Source organism: Dermacentor silvarum, chromosome 8 (assembly GCF_013339745.2).
Source record: "Dermacentor silvarum isolate Dsil-2018 chromosome 8, BIME_Dsil_1.4, whole genome shotgun sequence".
Lineage (NCBI taxonomy): Eukaryota > Metazoa > Arthropoda > Arachnida > Ixodida > Ixodidae > Dermacentor > Dermacentor silvarum.
Window position 1 is genome coordinate 83,703,989 of NC_051161.1, and position 18,985 is coordinate 83,722,973.

General features: G+C 47.3%; 1 protein-coding gene across 3 annotated transcripts in view; it reads left to right on the top strand.

The window, feature by feature from the left end:
* Positions 1-18,432, top strand: part of LOC119462251 (arylamine N-acetyltransferase / N-hydroxyarylamine O-acetyltransferase-like) — a 211,403-nt gene extending 192,971 nt beyond the window's left edge. For 2 of the 3 annotated variants that reach the window (XM_049673180.1, XM_049673181.1), the window contains one exon: positions 17,711-18,432. In XM_049673180.1, the coding sequence (XP_049529137.1) occupies positions 17,711-18,415 (705 nt within the window). In that variant the 3' untranslated portion in view covers positions 18,416-18,432. Of the gene's footprint in view, positions 1-17,573 lie in introns of all 3 variants that reach the window. The other variant, XM_037723596.2, reaches the window with a different exon arrangement.
* Positions 18,433-18,985: the final 553 nt, after the last annotated feature.

Genomic DNA, 18,985 nt, shown 5'->3' on the forward strand with positions numbered 1-18,985 from the left:
AGCCGTACGCTCTGATGGCCTCACGTTAAAGTCTGAAAGATGTTATTTTGGCTTTAAGAAACTCCAATTCCTGGGCCACGTCGTCAGAAGCGAAGGTGTCCGGCCTGACCCAGACAAAATAGACGCTGCAGTGTTACAAAATTCCCCACACTATCTAACAGGAAGGCAGTGAGATGCTTCTTGGGCCTGTGCACCTATCATCGCCGGTTTATTGCGGACTTTTCACGTATTGCCTTACCATTGACGCGACTAACACGAGAGGATGTTCCCTTTGTTTGGGGCGAACGCGAGCAAATGGCATTTAACGAATTACGTCAGCGTCTGCAAATGCCCCCAGTTCTGGCACACTTGAACCAGGACGCCCCGACAGCACCTCATACCGACGCGAGAAATGTAGTTTTGGGTGCCGTGCTGGTGCAATGGCAAGACGGCTCCGAGAAAGTGATAGCCCACGCCAGCAGAACTCTTTCGCGCTCAGAAGAAAACTATTCCACTACGAAGAAAGAATGCCTCGCCGTTGTGTGGGCCGTTACTAAATTTCGTCCTTATTTGTCCGGTCACTCATTCACCGTCGTCAGTGACCACCATTCCCTGTGTTGGCTGACTAATTTGAAAGACCCTTGCGGTCGATTGGCGCGCTGGAGCCTCCAGCTTCAGGAGTTCAACGTGACCGTCGTATACAGGTCAGGGAAAAAGCATACCGACGCCGACTGCCTCTCTCGGTCACCTATACAGCCTACTGTCACCGAGGATCCGGACACAGACGCTGCATTCTTGGGAGTCGTCGATACATTTACCATTTCCCCGCAGCAGCAGCACGACGACCCAGAACTGCTTCCGCTTATTGATTTCTTGGAAGGCTGAGGCAAAGACGTGCCTCGACTGTTTGGACGCAGTCTGGCGTCATTTTGTTTGAAGGACAATGTTCTCTATAAGAACTTTTCTCCGACGGGCAGCACCTACTTACTGGTCGTGCCTGCTTCGCTTCGCAATGAAGTTCTCACAGCGTGTCATGATGAGGCCACCTCAGGTCATCTGGGCTCCACACGAACATTGTCCCTACTGTGGCGAAAGTATTAGTGGCCGAAGCTCCCAGCCGATGTTAAACATCACGTACGCATTTGTTCTGACTGCCAAAGACGCAAAGCACCACCCGACAAGCCAGCTGGTCTCCTACATCCTGTAGAAGTACCAGGAACCCCCTTGACTGTTTCTAACTTTAACTACAGGGAACAGGTGGATTATTGTCGCCACTAACTACCTTACCCGTTATGCGGAGACAAAAGCTACCCAGCGCGGAACAGCAGCTGAAGCAGCTCGATTTTTTGTCGAAAACGTCAGGCTTAGGCCCGGTGCCTCAGTGGTTGTAATTACTGACAGAGGCACCACGTTCACGGCCGAACTTTTAGAAGCAGTTCTCAAACTCAGTGGCACAGCCCACCGGAAAACGACAGCCTATCATCCGCAGACGAATGGACTAACGGAGCGTTTGAACAAGACACTCGCAGATATGCTTTGCATGTATGTCGACGTGGACCATAAGAACTGGGACGAGATTTTACATTATGTAACCTTCGCATATAACACCGCTCAACAGGAAACGATTCGTATGACACCATTCAGCTTGGTACACGGTCGCGAAGGCACGACAACTTTGGATGCAATGCTGCCCCACGAGTGCGACGATATCCATGCAGATGCTGAAGAATTTGGTCAACGTACCGAAGAAGCCAGACAGCTTGCACATGTACGCATCCACCACCAGCAAGACCAGGACGCAATGCGGTACAGGCGTCAGCACAAATTCGTCGCCTACACACCCGGCGAGAGAGTGTGGGTATGGATACCCATTCGGCATACGGGACTTTCTGAAAACTACTAAGGCGATATTTTGGTCCATACACAGTTATCCGACGACTGAACGATGTGAATTACGAGGTCATGCCCGATGGTGAAGCTTGTTCGCGGCGCCGCAAGCAACCCCCCGAAGTGGTGCACGTGGTGCGCATGAAGCCGTACTTTCCAAAGTGACTCGCGTTTTAGTGTCTCGTACATACATGCGCTCAAGTTGCGCATCGGGACGATGCTTCCCTTGGGAGGGAGGCAAATGCCGCGTGGCTAGTGCGGCAATGACGACGACGTAACAAGACATATCGGCACTTATGAAAAACATAGAGAGCAAGAAGAAGAAGAAGAAGCAGTGACTAGCGCGCGATATTAAAGACTGTCCGTTCTCGTTACTGCCTCTGCCGACAAGTGCGTTTCGTTTGTCCCTCGAGCTTCCGACGTCGCGACAATATGCACATTGTATTTTCACTCCTAATGACGTGTCTTGTCAGCAATATTATTTATATGTCGATCTTGAAAACATATCTGGTAAGTATCTCGGCATAAGATAGCTGTCATACTTTGATCTCACCTTTATATGTTTCATAATCAATTGCAATCAATTGGTTGTGACGTATTGGTGGGCTAGTTGGTCAGTCGTGATGGAATATGTCAGCGCACTTGGAAACAGCGACGTAACACAGAATTAACGAACACGAGCGCTGTGTGTGTGTGTGTCACACACACACATCGCTCGTGTTGGTTCATTGTTACGTCGTTGTTTCGAAGTGCGCCGCCATATTCCATCATGTAATCACTTGTAGGCTGACTTTTAACTTGGCAGCTACTAAAAAAACGTGAGCAGCAAAGTATAAGTAGATCAACAAGCCGTAGTTGAAGATTCACACGCACACTCGGCGATAAAGAGAAGTGACTTGTGGACCTACACCGCTGTATTCCGCGATAATGGAACCATCTGTGTAGGAGTACCTTAATAGATAAGGCTGCGGTGCTGCAGCGTGCTACCATAGAGAAAGAAATTCAACAAGAGGGGGCATTCGTTGGAAACTGGCAACAGGAAATCGGTCACGCTAGAATTAATGCCATCCGTTAGCTGACTCGAGCATCGAAAAAAAAAAAAGAATGAAATTAAGTTAACATACTATAATTGTTTTATTTCTTTCATTCCTTACCGCTAAAATTAAAAGTTTCGCGTGTAAATTAACTTTTAGTTAGCGACTTATTTTTCTTGCGTTACTTACAGACAGGCCAATGATGCATGCGCCAGGTGCGTGCGTCATGCGCCGGACACGCCACCGAAGCGAGCGAGGACGGCTGTGCGCGTGAGCGCTCGTCTGCTCGGCGACTCGTCTGTGGGTTCATTTTTTGCTTTTTTTAAATGTAGCCTGGTTTCTTGGGCTCTCGGTGTATTCTTGTGTTCCTTCTGCGCTTCGACATGGTACCACTGCACTATTCGATTACGGCAAGATGAGAAATATTGTTTGTGTTCGACGCATTTAAGCTTACGGCACGAAACTGAGACTTGTGGCGCACATAGCAAAAAAGAGCTAGGTCATCCTGGAGCAGCGAATTTGAGTTAATGAATCGTTCTGGGACATGTTTCCGACACTTTCTATGGGCCCCAACATTACTGTAACTTATTTCGGTACTTTTTAGACACAATGGCCGCACTGCAGGGCGCCGTGACGCTGTTAGCGATAACCAGCTTGTCCGTGTGCGCAGTTAGTTTCGCGTGTACTGCATCTTATTAGGACAAGATTGTGGCGCTTTCTCAACATTACCGAAAAGTAAGTTAGCTACTTTCTGGGGTACTTTGAGGCACGGTTGCCGCACAGGGCGATGTGACGCAGTTAACGAGAACCAGCTCGGCCATGATGACAAAGTTAGTTTGGCGTGTACTTAATCTTAGTGGGGCAAGCTTATGACGCTTTTTATTGCCCCGCAACAACATATGCCTTCTTTCGGTACTCACGCGCTTGTCAAAAACGCGACGAGCAATTGCCAAGAGCGATAACACGGGAGTGCGTTGCTTGCGCCGGCAGAACGCGAAAAAAACGCCGAGGAGGTGAAGAACCAGCGACTTCTAAGAAATTTCGTCTTCTGAATGACTGATAACAGGCTTTGCACCTGTCACGTGGTTAGTGCCGCGGGGGCACCGGCACGCCGAGACGGACCGACACATACACGCCGCTTGCTCATACGAAAAGGGGGTGCCCTCCTTTATTGGGCCCAAACATATATACACATACACAGGCTACAGGGGGCGCCACACTCTGGTGGCAGCCCAACAAAAGGGACTGAACTGTGGCGACCTCTACAGCACCCACGCATTTGTCTTGAGCGCGAGTAGAAGGTAGTCTGAAAGCGTCTAGCGTGGTCTGGCAGGGAAACTCTGTTGTGGATGCATATCTGTACGTAGCGTATACCATCGCGTCGGCTGAGGCGAAGTTGTGTTGGAAACGCGCAGTGGCCCGTGTATTTGGGCTGGTAAAGTGCAGGAAATAATGCCCGGGAATGGGGGAATGCTTGGAAATCATGTTTTCTTCATATTTTATAGTATTGTTTGGAATGAGTTAGGTATTTCCTACGCCATGTATATAAAATCGAATTGTTTTTGTTTCTAATGCCGCCCATTCTCCAATTTCGCACGTTTCGCCTCTGCACGCAGTATTCCTAGTCTGAATACCATAATTGACACGTGCTTGTAATTTACTTTCAGATAATGCAGCCCGGTGGAGCTTCGTACGGAAACTACTAGTGCTTATCTGGTGCCACAACGTTGGATGAATGCACAAAAAGCCCGGAATGAGCATTTATATAGAGTAAATAAACGTTTCCTCATTGCACAAGGGGTATTGCGTCTACTTTATGAAATTACACGTAGCACAGATACTATTGAAGCTTGAAAACATCATTCGCGATCATTTTCAATAAATAATAAAACGATTCCGCACCAAGACGGCGCTCGGTTGAGCAGTGGAAGCAAGATAAGACCGCGCCGAGCGGCGCAGCCGGCGTAATGCGAGCCAGCTATGGCGTTCAAAACGCGCGCGCCCGAAATCGAAACCGGAATTGTGGTTCAGGTGTTAATGTCGACGGCTTGGTGCACTGCAGTTAATTCGGCCCCTGGGCTCTATGGGAGTGTCCGCTCTTGTTCAATTTCTTTCCCTATGGTGCTACGCTATATCTTCGATCATATTGTTCGTTTGCTTAAAAAAAAAAAATGTCACAGTTTCGCCCTAAGGGCGAAGCAATGAATGCGATAGCAACACAGCAATGTCATACGAAGTAACGTGAGCGGCTTTGGTAGCAATATGAATTGTAGTAAACATGAGCTGATTAAGTAAGCAGGTGTGCTGCGGCGTAAGTATACCGACATGAAGAGAGATTAGATGACCACGAGAAGGCGCGTGTGAAACGGTGGTGTTGATGAGAAGCGCTGCCCGTGGGCAGCGCGTGCGAAGGGACACACCTGTAGCGCTGCACTGCCGATCCGGGCAGCATTGCATGTGTAGCGTGCGTTGGAAAATGTGGCCCGACTATTACTAACTGTGGTGTGAGCGCGCACAAACAAACATGAATAGATCACACTGAATGACTGCAGACAACGACTGTCAAAACGCTGGCAGCAAGCGCATATACGCCGCAACGGGGAAGGTACGTGCGGTCTATCGCTTCAACGGAAACTGAGCGGCGAATGTAAAGGTCAGAGCCGTGTGGAGATAAGAGACGGTGCGAGCGAGCGACGAGCGCGGTTGTTGGCAGAGTAGAAATGCGCCCCCCCCCCCCCCCCCTACGCTCCCTCCGGCGCTCGCTTCCTTGCTTGCGCGTGGAAGATTGAGTGCGTTCGCTCTCCGTGACAGCGTGCGTCCCCGCACGCTTCCGCTCGGGCATACGGCGCGCAGCGAAGATTTTATCTATACGGAACCTCACGGCGACGGCGACGGCGACGGCAGAAATCCGCTGGAAGTGTCCATATAATTGCTATCGCAATAAAACGCGTCTGCACGCGCGTTCTTGCAAGCTTTCTTCGCTAGCACACCTACAAAAAGTGCGCCATTGCGCCAGACACAACCGAGTACAGAGCGATGTATGTTGTTGCTGACAACGAAGGTGGACAGTTTCTACCTAACTACTCGGCCGTACGTCTTCGTGAAATGAGCTAATGCAAAGAAGCGAGGCAACAAGAAGGCAACGAAACTCCTAAAAATGAGACCTAGGCTTGCCTAGGATTCATCTTTCGGATTTTCATTGTCTTCTTATGCAACATGGGGAGGGGGGGGGGGGGGGTCGTTTTGGATGCTGATTAGCTTCTGCATGGTGTTCTGCTACATTTTTGCAAGATACGCCTTACCAATATGTTGTATTTGTTACTGTAAATAAAGTGTTTATACATTCTCTGAAAAATGCTTGTTTGTTTAATTCGGTTAATTTACTCTTATGCTTTGTATTTTAAGAAGGCGGTCTTGTAGAAGCTAGCAAGCACGAGTGCCGTAGACAAACCATTTGAGATTGCATATCCATAATTACTGAACTAATTGGCCTCCGAGCCTGTGCGAGCGCTTGGCAAGTTTACTTTCCTGCAGCCGCTTAAAGTACCGCGGCAGTTTAACAATCAAACCCGATGCGGTTAGAGCAAAGGGCATATGTCGAAGGCAACGGGTCAACCCTCTGCGTATGATTAGGATGTGGCTGTGACATAGGCAAATAAACTTCCCGCAGAAGCGTAATGATTGTAACAACAAACTGGGCAGACATTTAACATCATCGCGGCAATGACGTGAAATCTTCCCCGAGCCGGTCCCGAGAATCGCACCTTTTATAGGCTGCCAAAGCGTCGGGGTGCCCTACAAATAATTGCTCGGTCGGCAGTGCAGAAAGTGACAGTTTACTTCGTAGTGAAATGGTAAAAGTAACGCCGCCTGCCTCGGCAGCCGCCGTGTCCCGGAGCGAAGCTTCCGGAGGAATGTCTTGCTGCGCCCCCTCTCGGCGAGCAACATGCAGCGCTTCAGCCCGCGCCCTCCTCTGAGCCCACTACAAAGCTTTCTAGTACACTGTAGTGACACCACGGCTCAAGTGTATACTAGCTGTCTGCCACGGCTGTCAGAGTGAGTTCTCGTGGCTGATTGGCGCTTGGCTGCGTTGCACGCCGGGAAGTCTGGATGGCAGGAAGGCGCTGCCGCAGCGCCTGCGTAGCGCCGTTATAGTTCGAACCATCCAAACCGCTCGCGTGAGCAACACCGTTTTCTGGCGGTTTGTAAGTCTTTGGGTTTGTGTGCCCACCGCGAAATCGGTAATGCCGCTAAGCAGCAGGGACATTTGGGTTGTGCTTCGCGGGAGTTGCAACAAAGGTTTTTGCGACTGTCGGAGCTTCGTCGTTTTTTGTTCGCTGGACGACTCCGCAGCAAGCGCAATTCGTTGCGACTATTGCAACCACTGTCCACGTGCTCACGGCCGAATAATGGACTTGGGTAAGTGACCCTTGTACCAGATACACATTGACAGCATGGGAGGTCTTCATTGCTTTAGTGCTTGTCAAATCGGGTCATTACACTGCTTTACCAGAGCGGGCTTATTTGTCACGTTTGTTGTTTGGGTGTTTTTAAAGCGAAGCTTTCTGTGTCTCACTGATTCATCCGTGAGCGCCGAAAACGCACTGCAGGAAAGCCAACTTACACAATGGAACTATCTGCGCATACAACAGAGCAATCTGCGCATCTGCGCACACGATCGTAGAACACTGCAGTTTACATTCAGAGTTGTACCGATAATAACAATGGGAACTGCAAGGCCACGCTACCCAGACAAACTGTATATATCTGCTTGCATTACGCGGGTCACGCAATGTATTCCCGGCTGTCACCATGGGTAAGCCGCGGGTGCAGCGCACGGCAGAAGAGGCTGCCGTACGCGAACGTAAGCGCGAGCGTGATCGTTCCCGTAAGGCCGATCCCGTGTATCGGCAACGGCATGCAGTCCGAGAAAGTCTCAGTGTGTGCGTGTAATCAACGGCTACATGATCTAAAATAAAGGCTATGCAACTTAACGGAATGTGTCTTCATTCAACTTCAACGTTCAAAAAATACAATCGTAAACGAGCAATCAAATCACATATGCATCGCATCGAGTCGCTCACCATTTCTTGGGTTCGTTGCGTGCACGTCTTTGGCTTTGGAATTTGACTTTGATTCAGTTTGCATGGGCGAAAGCTTCGCGTTCTACCATATTTCTTTAAGAAAGGAGCTTTGATTTTTGTAACCTAGATGAGGTTTAGTCGGTTTATCCTTGTGCATGACTGACCTAGCTCGCGACACGTTCTGTCGATATATCTGCTTATCTGTGGTACTTTTAGCCAAGTGCTGCCGCAGCTGCCTAGTCCTGTCAGGTGCAATCTCTGAGCAGTACGGTGATAATCCACTGCCAATTGTATATCGGCTTTTCACATGCGTGGGCGCGCGGGATTGATGATGTGCGGGATTTCGTGTAGTCATAAATAGGCACGCTTCCAATGTATGGCTGCGGTATTGGTGTTTTAAAACTGAATTCTAGAACTCTGTGGGTGCTTTCTCTACTTGTGGATTGGTTTCTGGGCCGTAAGCTTTTCATGCTGCACTTCGGGCACAAGTGAAAATATTCAATGTGTGGTGCTACAGAGCCATGTTTATGCAGCACGTAAACATACATGCTTAACTGAGGCGTGCAGGCAACTTGAATAGCGTGACAGAATTTCACGTTTTGTTGTGAAATGATTCCGTCGCGTATTAAATGCGAAGCATTTCTTGGCGAACATTTGCTACTTTGACAGTATCTATCTATCTAGCCGCCTACGTCTTTGTGCTCTCATGGTCATTTCGGTAACTTGGTATGTACCAAAATTGGCATACTATAGCAAGACTATATGGCGAACATAAATGATAGGTCATGACATAAATGTCATGACATGCGTGTCATGTAGGTCATGACAATGACCCAGCGAAAAAAGTTGTCGCAGTTTCACCTGAAAGGCGAAGCATCAATTGCGATAGCAAACTTGTAGATAGCTATACGGAGTAATGTTATTAGCTTTATCAGCTGTATAAACTTGGACATGCAGCAGCATCGGCAACACGCAGAACTGTTGTCGACGCCATCGGCGTTTTGCCCGCGTTCGCTCAAAATGCGTGCGGCGTTGGTGACTGTTGCCGGAGCCTCTGATATAAATAGGCACTTCGTGACGCAGCTAAACGTCGCCTCCCTTCCCTCCCCCTCCCCCACGGCCTCTCGCGCGTCTGAAGAAGGCCCGTTTGCTCTACATATATGGTGATTGTAAAGGAGGAAAGAGACGCCTACTTCGGCAGCCCTTGAGGGAGCACGGCGCAGAACGCGTGTTTGTTCTCCGCCGTGCGTTCACTCCCCGTGAAAGCGCGCGCCCCTCGCGCCCTTTCACTCGCACATACAGCGTTCGGCGCGCGGCGACGATTTCTTCTCCAAATGACGTCATACGGAACCTCACGGCGACGGCGACGGCGACGCCGACGGCAGAAATCTGCTTCTGAGTGTCCATATAATTGCTATCGCAAAAAAAGATTAACACTCAAAAACTATTGAAATGTGTTCGGACGTGGGTACCAAGTGCAGGAAACACTAAAGGATGGGGGTAGAAGTCATGTTATGAGCATGACTCAGCAAAAACAAATACATTGACACTCAAAAACCACTGCAATGGGCTCGTACATGGGCACTAAGTGAAGGAAACATAACGGATGATAGTAGAAATCAGTCATGAGCATGACTCAGCAAACGTGGCAATGACTCAGCGAAAAAACATTAACACGAAAACCACTGAAATAGGTTCGGACGTGGGCACTAAGTGAAGGAAACAACAAAGTATTGTGGCAGAAGTCATAGACATGAGCATGACTCGGCTAAAATGAAAATGACTCAGCAAAAAAATTAACACTCAAAAACCACTGAAATGGGTTTTGACGTGGGTGCTAAGTGAAGGAAGCACTAAACGATTATGGCAGATTTCATACTCATGAGCATGACTCAGCAAAAATGAAAATCACTCAGCGAAAAAGATTAAGACTACAAATTCAATGAAATGGGTTCGGTTGTGGTACTAATCGAAGGAAAGGGCTAAAGTTTGATGGTTGATGGTCGAAGTTATAGTCATGAGCATGACTAAGGCTTTCACCTTCAGGTCTCTTAAGCGAAGCTAAAGGGACGCCGAGGACTCATGACATGAATGTCCTGACATGTGTGTGGTGTAGGTCATGAAATAACCGCCTACGTCTTGGTGCTCTCATGGTAGCTTCGTTAATTTGGTATGCTTCCCGCATACTGATTCGGATAACATTCATTCCCACAGGTCGTGGGATCTGTCGGCTTTTTTATTTCGTATTTTACGTAGGCATTTAACAATGGGTATGTCGTTAGTACTGACAACAAATGGGGAAAGTCGCTCAATGTACAAAGCCCTTGGTGAATCAGTCAAGACGAAATGTCCACGGCTTTTGCGGGATCAGCCAAAGCCAGACAGCCACTATTGGGATGCGAAGACCCATGTTTATGTAAGTACTTTTACAGGTGATTTGTATAACAAGCTGATGCTGCTTTTCATGAGAGCTGTTGTAATTTCAGTCATTCTAGGCATTTCTGTTTTTTTAAGAGTTAAGTGCTTCATAAGTTATTGATGTCAGAGGACACTCTGTATTTAATTGGCGTTTAGAGGTGTGCGGGTCTGCTCTGTTCTATTTTTACTTCCTCACATAATTAATCGAACAAAGTTGATGGTAGTAGCAGCTATAGGTTTAGTTAATGTATTTAAAACGCATGGCTATTAAAGATGGCCAACGGTGAGCAGCAGGGAAACGTAATTTTCGATTTGGCGGTCGCAAGTATTTTTTTTTTCAGAGCATCTTCATTAGGAAACCGACAGTGGCTCGGAAGGTGCGGAAGCACAGGAAAAATTAAAAGAGTTGATGTCACTGTTTCTGCAACTACTGCAGCGATCACAAAGGAGAATGCTGTTGCAGAGTTAGAGGTTTGCTTGCATGTGTAACTTTAATTATATATTTTGAACATGTGTACCTCATATTCGCTTTTTTATTTTGATATGTTTCAGGCCTTGACAGTGGTTCGTTTGAGCACCATGATGCTTGACATATAAAGGATGCAAGTAAGTCCTCCTTAAAGTGACGCACGAAGACCACTGCAAAGGCCACGATGGCTCTCTGCCTTAATATTTCTTGTTAGAAAACATTTTAAGAGCATGTCTATTTCTTAGTGTTAAAATAACACAGGAACCCGGCGTTGTCTAATATTCTGTTGTAGGGAATGGCCGATCACTGATATAAAAACTATGAATTGTGTAAATAAAGACTTATGCTGTGATCTACCGTTATGAAGTGGTTGAAAATGATATTGTATTGCTTTAGGTCTTGATTGCATGAGGGATATCAGAAGAAAGTTTGATTCTGTAGCTAATATTTGTGGTTAGTTTTGCTTCATGGTACCTACGTTTCTCCAGTTTTGCATTAAGTTGAGCCCCCGTTTAAAAGCATCATTGGTGACCTGGAGAGAATACTGAAAGCAGTGTCGGAAGTGTTTTCATGCAAAGGACGTGAATGCACATTCGTCGACATTGTCAAGCACTTACAAGGCCATTCAAGGCACGCACTCATCAACGAGGTTTGCGGAATGATTATTATGCATCCATCTATCAGCTATTGTGGCATCAAGTGCTTTCTCACAATTTTAAGTTCATTTTCAATGTAGTCTGAGTAAAATACGAATGCTCAAAAATCAATTGTTTTCTATCAATCTCACTTTACTGTGGTGAGCATTTTCTTCATGTTTTATAGATGGATGTTTGCTCATGGCTCTAATGTGACATTCCACAGATTGCGCTGCCTAATGACCTGTAAATCAAAGCCTCTCACGTGTATACCCTCATGAAACACACTTGTGTTCATGCTGGAAGTGCTGAACAAGTCATCTGGATCTCGAATGAAAATATAGAGCAGACCCTCCTTTCCTGTCTGCTGACATACTACGTCAAAAACCTCGAGTACCCGCCTGCATTCTCACAACTGCTTGTCCTGCTGCAGAAGATAGCATTGCAGGACACAACAGTGCGTCGCGGACTGCTCACAAACTGCCTGGCAAAGTTTCTCATCCTCTTCAAAAAGAGCATGAGAAACTTCTGTGTTACAGTGAATGTGCCAACCTTATAGCGCAGTTAGACCTTCAAGATGATCTCACTATGCTTTTTTGAGGTGATTAGAGGTATGACGATTTTATCGTACTGTGAAATTTATGGTGTGCCCTTATCTTCTTATTTTGTGCTCTATTTCCTAAGTGATACACTGAAAACTGCAGGTGTGTGCATCTTACATGCATGCAGTTCGGCCCAGGTGTTTACAGTGATGGCCCTCATCCTTTGATGTTGTATTTGGCTGCAGGGTTTCATGGCATTTGTGTTGGCTGTGCTTGTAGCCCCATTTTTGAGCTGTGAACGGGGGGACTGTTTAATGTCTCTTGAGAAGTGTGACAAAGCCTAGTCACAATATTACACTGTCTGTTTTTATACCAGTTGTTCTCATACAACAGTTAAGCTGTTTTGACACCTCGTTTTACATCATTGTGACCTTTTTATTTCCATATTTTTGTACCACGGTAACACTGCCTATGTTTCCTTTACATTGTAAGGAGTAATCTGTTGTGGACAAGCTTTTGTCAAGTTGAGATGTCATGTGGGCTTTTTCCTGGTTGTTCATGTGAGCAAGGAAAACCTTGCGTGTTCATCGTGGTTCCTCTTTTCAGCCTCCAAACACAAATATAATATGAGCTAAGGTTGCACACTGCCTAATATAGCCATATACACCACACTTACTGTGATAGATACATGCTGTGGTACCAGTTCACTATATATGAAAACTATTCTAGGAATATAGCACCTTGACCATATACATGTATATGTGCATCATTTATATAACGTAGGTTTTCTTTGGTACAGCCAAGACTCAGGAAGTCACGGTATTTGTGTACATGTGTGTATCCTCAGGGATGTTGAAGTCCATGAGCATTTTTGAATGCACACTGATTATTTTGTTCGTCTTGTTTGTTTACCCTTTTCCTGGTTGGATAATATTCGCACGGGTCAAACCGCAGTCCAGGAGAGTAGTGTTTTCTGACCTTGAGCAAACATTAAGGACAATTTAATAAAGGACATTTTACCCGAACCATTGGGCAGTACAAAGGTTACACATGTTGGAGCAAGTAACCTGTCTTTGTGAAGGCTGTATACTTTGCAAAGGTTACATTCCTTAAAAAAGCCGGCAGATCCCACGCCCTGTGGGAATCGATGTTATGCGAAGCAGTGTGTGGGAAGCCTACCAAGTTAACGAAACTACCATGAAAGCACCAGTACGTAAGCGGTTGTTTCATGACCTACATCACAGGCATGTCATGACATTCATGTCATGAGTCCTCGATCGGCGTCCCTTTAGCTACGGTTAAGAGACCTTAAGGCTAAACCTTAGTCATGCCCATGACTATAACTTCGACCATCAACCTTTAGCCCTTTCCTTCGCTTAATACCACAACCGAACCAATTCCATTGGTTTTTGAGTCTTCATCTTTTTTTCGCTGAGTCATTTTCATTTTTGCTGAGTCACGCTCATGAGTATGAAATCTGCCATAATCGTTTAGCGCTTCCTTCACTTAGTACCCACGTAAAAACCCATTGCAGTGTTTTTTGAGTGTTAATCTTTTTTCGCTGAGTCATTGTCATTATTGCTGAGCCATGCTCATGACTATGAATTCTGCCATCATCCTTTAGTGTTTCCTTTACTTAGTGTCCACGTCCGAGCCCATTCCAATGGTTTCTGAGTGTTAATGATTTTTCGCTGAGTCATTTTCATTTTTGCCGAGTCATGCTATTTTTGCTGAGTCATGCTCATGACCATGACTCCTGCCATAATCCTTTAGTGTTTCCTTCACTTAGTGCCCACGTCCGAACCTATTTCAGTGGTTTTTGTGCTAATATTTTTTCGCTGAGTCGCTGTCATTTTTGCTTAGTCATGGTCATGACTACGATTTCTACCATCATCCTGTAGTGTTTCCTTCACTTCGTGCCCATGTCCGAGCCCATTGCTGTGGTTTTTGTGTGGCAATGTTTTTCTTTTTGCTGAGTCATGCTCATGACTGACTTTTACCACCATGATTTAGTGTTTCCTGCACTTAGTACCTATGTCCGAACCCGTTTCAGTAGTTTTTGAGTGTTAATCTTTTTCGCCGGGTCATTGTCATGACCTATAATTTATGTTCGTCATATACTCTTGCTTAGCAAATGCTTAGCATTTAAAAGCATGTAACCTATACAAACAAAAAGTAACCTTCACAGTTGTAACCGTTAGCAAGGTTATCAATGTGAAATTTGCATCGATGTAACATTTAGGTAATAGGTGCACAAAAATGTGAAAATGTGCATCTTTGTAAAGGTTATTGTGTTTATAGACCAATTTAATGCTAAATTTAATGCTAAATACATGAACCCAATAAAGTCGAGACGACTCGGCTTGTCAGGCCAAAAACTGGTCGTCGCGCGGTCGTGCCAAGGGAGCGAGGTGTACGTGTTCGGTCAACCTGCCTACAAAGGGTGCTTTGACTCCACTTGGCAATATACATGTAAGCGCGGTTGGGTCGGACGGAGCCTGCTGACTCGACCGCCACAACATTATATGCCTTACAAGGTTATTTCGTGTATTTTCTTTTTCATCATGTCTTTGTTGTATGTGTCTACACCTTTCCTTTCGTGATCTCTCCTATCTTTCATTTTTTTATTGTCCTGTAGTGAACCTTTTGTTTTTCAGGAGCTCTATTCTGGACATTCCGCAATTTTCTTCGTGGCATGACGTAGGCGCGACGCGTACAAAATGGCGCTGATTGCCCCATTTTCCTTTCGCAACATGACGCAAAGTTCACGTTTTGCCTAAGAAACTGAAATGACGGCACTAAACCTAACGTTCTTGATCAAGCAAAACAGTTTTCCTCCTCACTAAAAATAAAGTAGCTAACTCAAAGCGTACGATTATTGCGTAGAAAACGCATCTCGCTTCCGTCGTCTGCTGCGTACAAGACGTCGTCTGCTTCATTAGCTAGGGTGCGTGTCCCCGGGAAATGGAATGAGTCATCGTATATTGGCGCCAACGCGCTCGTTTCCTACCTTCAGACAACATACGTGACGTATACCAGTGGTGATGAGCGTACGTTCTAGGCCGCGTTATCACTGTCTCGTGAAACGCAAATGAACTTGGCCCTACTCGCCTTGCTGAGAAGCGGCCGAATATCACTGATATGCGCGCGCCACAGGTATCCGCTTGCGCGATGCAAGCGCCGGCGTTGCCATCTCTTGTTCACTTCGCTGCTTACTCGCATCCGCGTGAGGAAACTTCAAGGTGCCGCCTTGCATACATTTCTTTTTATAAATTAAAAATCAGCCGTTGTGATAACTTCTGATGAAGCGAAAGGTCATTAATCTTGATTACAATACAAACGCAGGTGTAAAATGTGCTAAACGTCGCAGAAGGTTTGTAATGTACGACCACTATTATTCCAAGTAAACGTTTCATTTTTTTATTTTTTTTTAAGAAATGATGGCCGAAAACACAAATGCCAACACCACCCGAGAGCTATGCAAATGCTATGAGCACGCGTTATGAACAAAATATTTTCATGGCCTCAAGCGACGGGGAAAATACGATGAAACCATACAGGAAGGAAAGCGCAGAACTTTCTCCAACACGTCCATGCTGGACGTGTTGGAGAAAGTTTGGCGGAAGTCACGTGCTGTTTTTCGCAAAGGAGCATAGGGTTTGGTGCCCCAAACGTAAACGTTGCCATAGCAACCGCGCTCCTGAAGCTCTCACTGCTGCTCTCGGCCTATGAAAAGTGAGATAAGATTTTTCAGCTGGTGTGTTTCTCGCAGCATATTCTGTTCGCGAGAAAAGCTCACTTTGGAGTGTGGTGTGTAAGCTTCAAAGTAGTGTTTTGGGTCTGTGAAAGTGTCAGCCAGCAAGAGATACATTCAAGCAATCACGGCGCGGGTCTTCGTCGTCTTCTTCAACATGCCATGGAAAAACACAGAGCGCGTCTGCTTCGCTAAAACTGCTACAAAAGTTTCGTAGGGTTTGTTTTGACGCACGTCGGCAGCACATACTTCCGGCGGCTGGTAACCATGCAAGTTCAAAACTCGCTCCTATTTGCTCCGGCGAGCTGATTGGATGTTCAAAGGGAGATGGCACACGAACATGGCAGCACTTCCGGCTGCAAAAACGTGACGTCAGGGCCTCTCCTATTTTGTTTCTTTCCTCCGTGGGAGATATGCATGCCTGTCGGCCGCCATTGCATATGGTCGCTCATTAGCATAATTAGCGCGGCTCGTCGCACCACAAATCATTGCGGAAAATATCTGCAATGGTGGCCCAGCGCAACGTCGAGCAACGTCAAATTGGCGTTTACGAAACTGCCCTTCCTGTGCCGCTCCTCTCAGTATATTCCTTCAGCCAATCAGCCAGCTGACATGGCGGCTATCTTGGACCGCCACCACATATTCGCGAATGGAAGATACAATGCACGGACTTCTGCATGCTACAGCTCACTTTCTTTCTGAAGCGCTAACATCGCAATATGCAGCTCCACGTCACGTTTCGTCATCTTGAAGAGAACGCAAAATTTCATTTTGCAAAACTTCCACTTCCCAGCACCAATTTCAATACACGTGACCTCTGGACAGCCAATCAGAGAGTCAACATGGCGGATAATGGCGGCCGTGCAGCCGCCATATGTGTCGAGAATGGAGCCCCAGATCTCATTTGCACGTGCAGCAGTTTTCTCTGCTTCGTACGACTTGCCCTCTGTGATACTAAAACGGAAGTGATTTTAGATCTGGAGCTCTATTCTCGACACACATGGCGGCCGTGCAGCCGCCATGTGTGTCGAGAATAGAGCCCCACATCTCATTTGTACGTGCAGCTGCTTTCTCTTCTTCGTACGATTTGCCCTCTGTGATACTAAAACAGAGGAGATTTTGCGCAATAACTTTTAAGCTCAAGTCAACTTAAAGCTCCGCATGTGAAACATTCTAAGCGTTATTCAAAACATGAAAGATTGTGCCGTCACAGTGTGCACTCTTTAAACTTTTTTAGCATCACGTAATACGTTGTCGATGTTGCTACGGGCAAGTGTGCTAGTCATTGTGACGAGGAAATTCGGAATGACCGCTTTCGAAGAATTACCGTGTCTTTCGTAGTAGGTTGTCGAAATTGCTTTATGAAGGGAACCTCTCGTAAAGTTTAAGACGAGCAGATAACTTGCAAAAGAAACGACGGCCGTCGAAGATAACTTATATTTACATCAGCCCGGCGTTCAGGTAATAATGCCTTCTTTGCACGCTTGCTGTATCTGAAAAGAAGGTGAAGACGATCTAAGAGGAAGAAGACGCAGTGGCCGCGCGCGGTCTTGTTTAACATTCGGAATTCACGGCCGCGCTCCCATGGTGCTTTGTGCCAGGACACTGACGAACAACAACAACAAGCTCGGAAGTATGAGCCAGTGTTCGGACACACGAGCAGGAACAAGTCTGTCCCCACAATGCCAACGACCTACTCCCGAAAGAGAGACGGCAACGTTGGAGCCGCTGTCCGATCAGAGAGTCCAGAGCTACCTCCGGCACCTGGGAGCTTCCGAGCGCTCCGAGCCCACCTTGGACTACCTCGATCGACTGATCAGGGCACACCTGGAGCGCGTCACCTTCGAGAATCTGGACGTGCTGCTGGAACGACGCATCAGCCTCGACGCTGAGGCCATATTCGGCAAGGTGACGGGGCGCGGCCGTGGAGGCTACTGCTACGAGCTCAACTCTCTCTTCGCCCGCCTGCTGCTGGCGCTCGGCTACGGCGTGTGCCTGCGAGCGGCCCGCTTGCGTCTCACGACTCCCGACGACTCGCCCGTGCGCACGCGCCTCACCCACATGTTGCTACTGGTCGAGCCCACCGACGGCCGGCGCTACTTCGTGGACGTCGGCATGGGGCAGTGCGGTCTGCACCGGGCACTGCCCCTGGAAGGCGACGCGACTCCGTTCCGTGTGCGCAGCTTGGCCGCGACGGAGGCCCTCGAGGTCGCGCTGCCCACGAGCGACGGCGGCTGGAAGGTCTTCTACGTCGTGGAACCGTACGACCTCGACTGGGTCGACTTCAGAACGTTCCACTGGTACTCGTCGACCAACCCGGACAGCTCGTTGAGGCGCCTCCTCTTGGTGGGACGCCGATCGCCCCGGGACGACGGCTGTTGGCTGCGGCTCGTGAACGACCGGTTCGTACGCTGGTCGCCGACGCGGGGAGTCGTCGAGAAGCGGGTGATGCGGGACGAGAACGACATCCTCGAGATTCTGCGAGACGAGTTCGGGCTGAACCTGAACGCGGCGGACGACGAGGCACCGCTGCGTGTTCGCTTGCGAGGCCTGCTGGAGAACTTGAGACTGGGTCAGAACCTCGTTCAGAAAAAGCCGATGTGGCCGGAGTGATAACTGCAGCGCGCTCGTCGCGGTGACTAAAATTATTTCCAGTGCATAACAGAAAAAGACATAGCGGAAAGAACTTTTGTGCGATAAATATGCACATACCAAGGTTGTTGTTGCGTGTACGATAAATATAGTGTAGGATGGCACAGCGAGCCCAGAGGACGAAATCTCTCACGTATACACGTGGCGAACATATTTTGCGCGAGAACAAAAATGTGCTCCTCGGCGCAGTCAAATGTTGAAACCTCGTAGAACCATCTCTATGCTCTGGGCTTCCTTTGTCCGACAATAAGGACGCCAAGATCAGCAACGCGTTAACAAGAACGCATCATAACTTAGTCACTACTTGCGTTGTCTCATTCGTACTAAGGATTTCGGCTAAACGAAACCCAAATATAACCAATTCATGTAAATAAATTGCTTATTTTTATTTTTCTTCATTTTTCTAGTTCTTTCTATAGCTATGAGGAATGATATGTGGGCGTGTTTGGCGATTGTTTTCATTTGCTAATTCCTCCAATTATGAGAGAATATTAGGAGGGAAAACTATATTTTCGTCAGATGTAAAGTTAT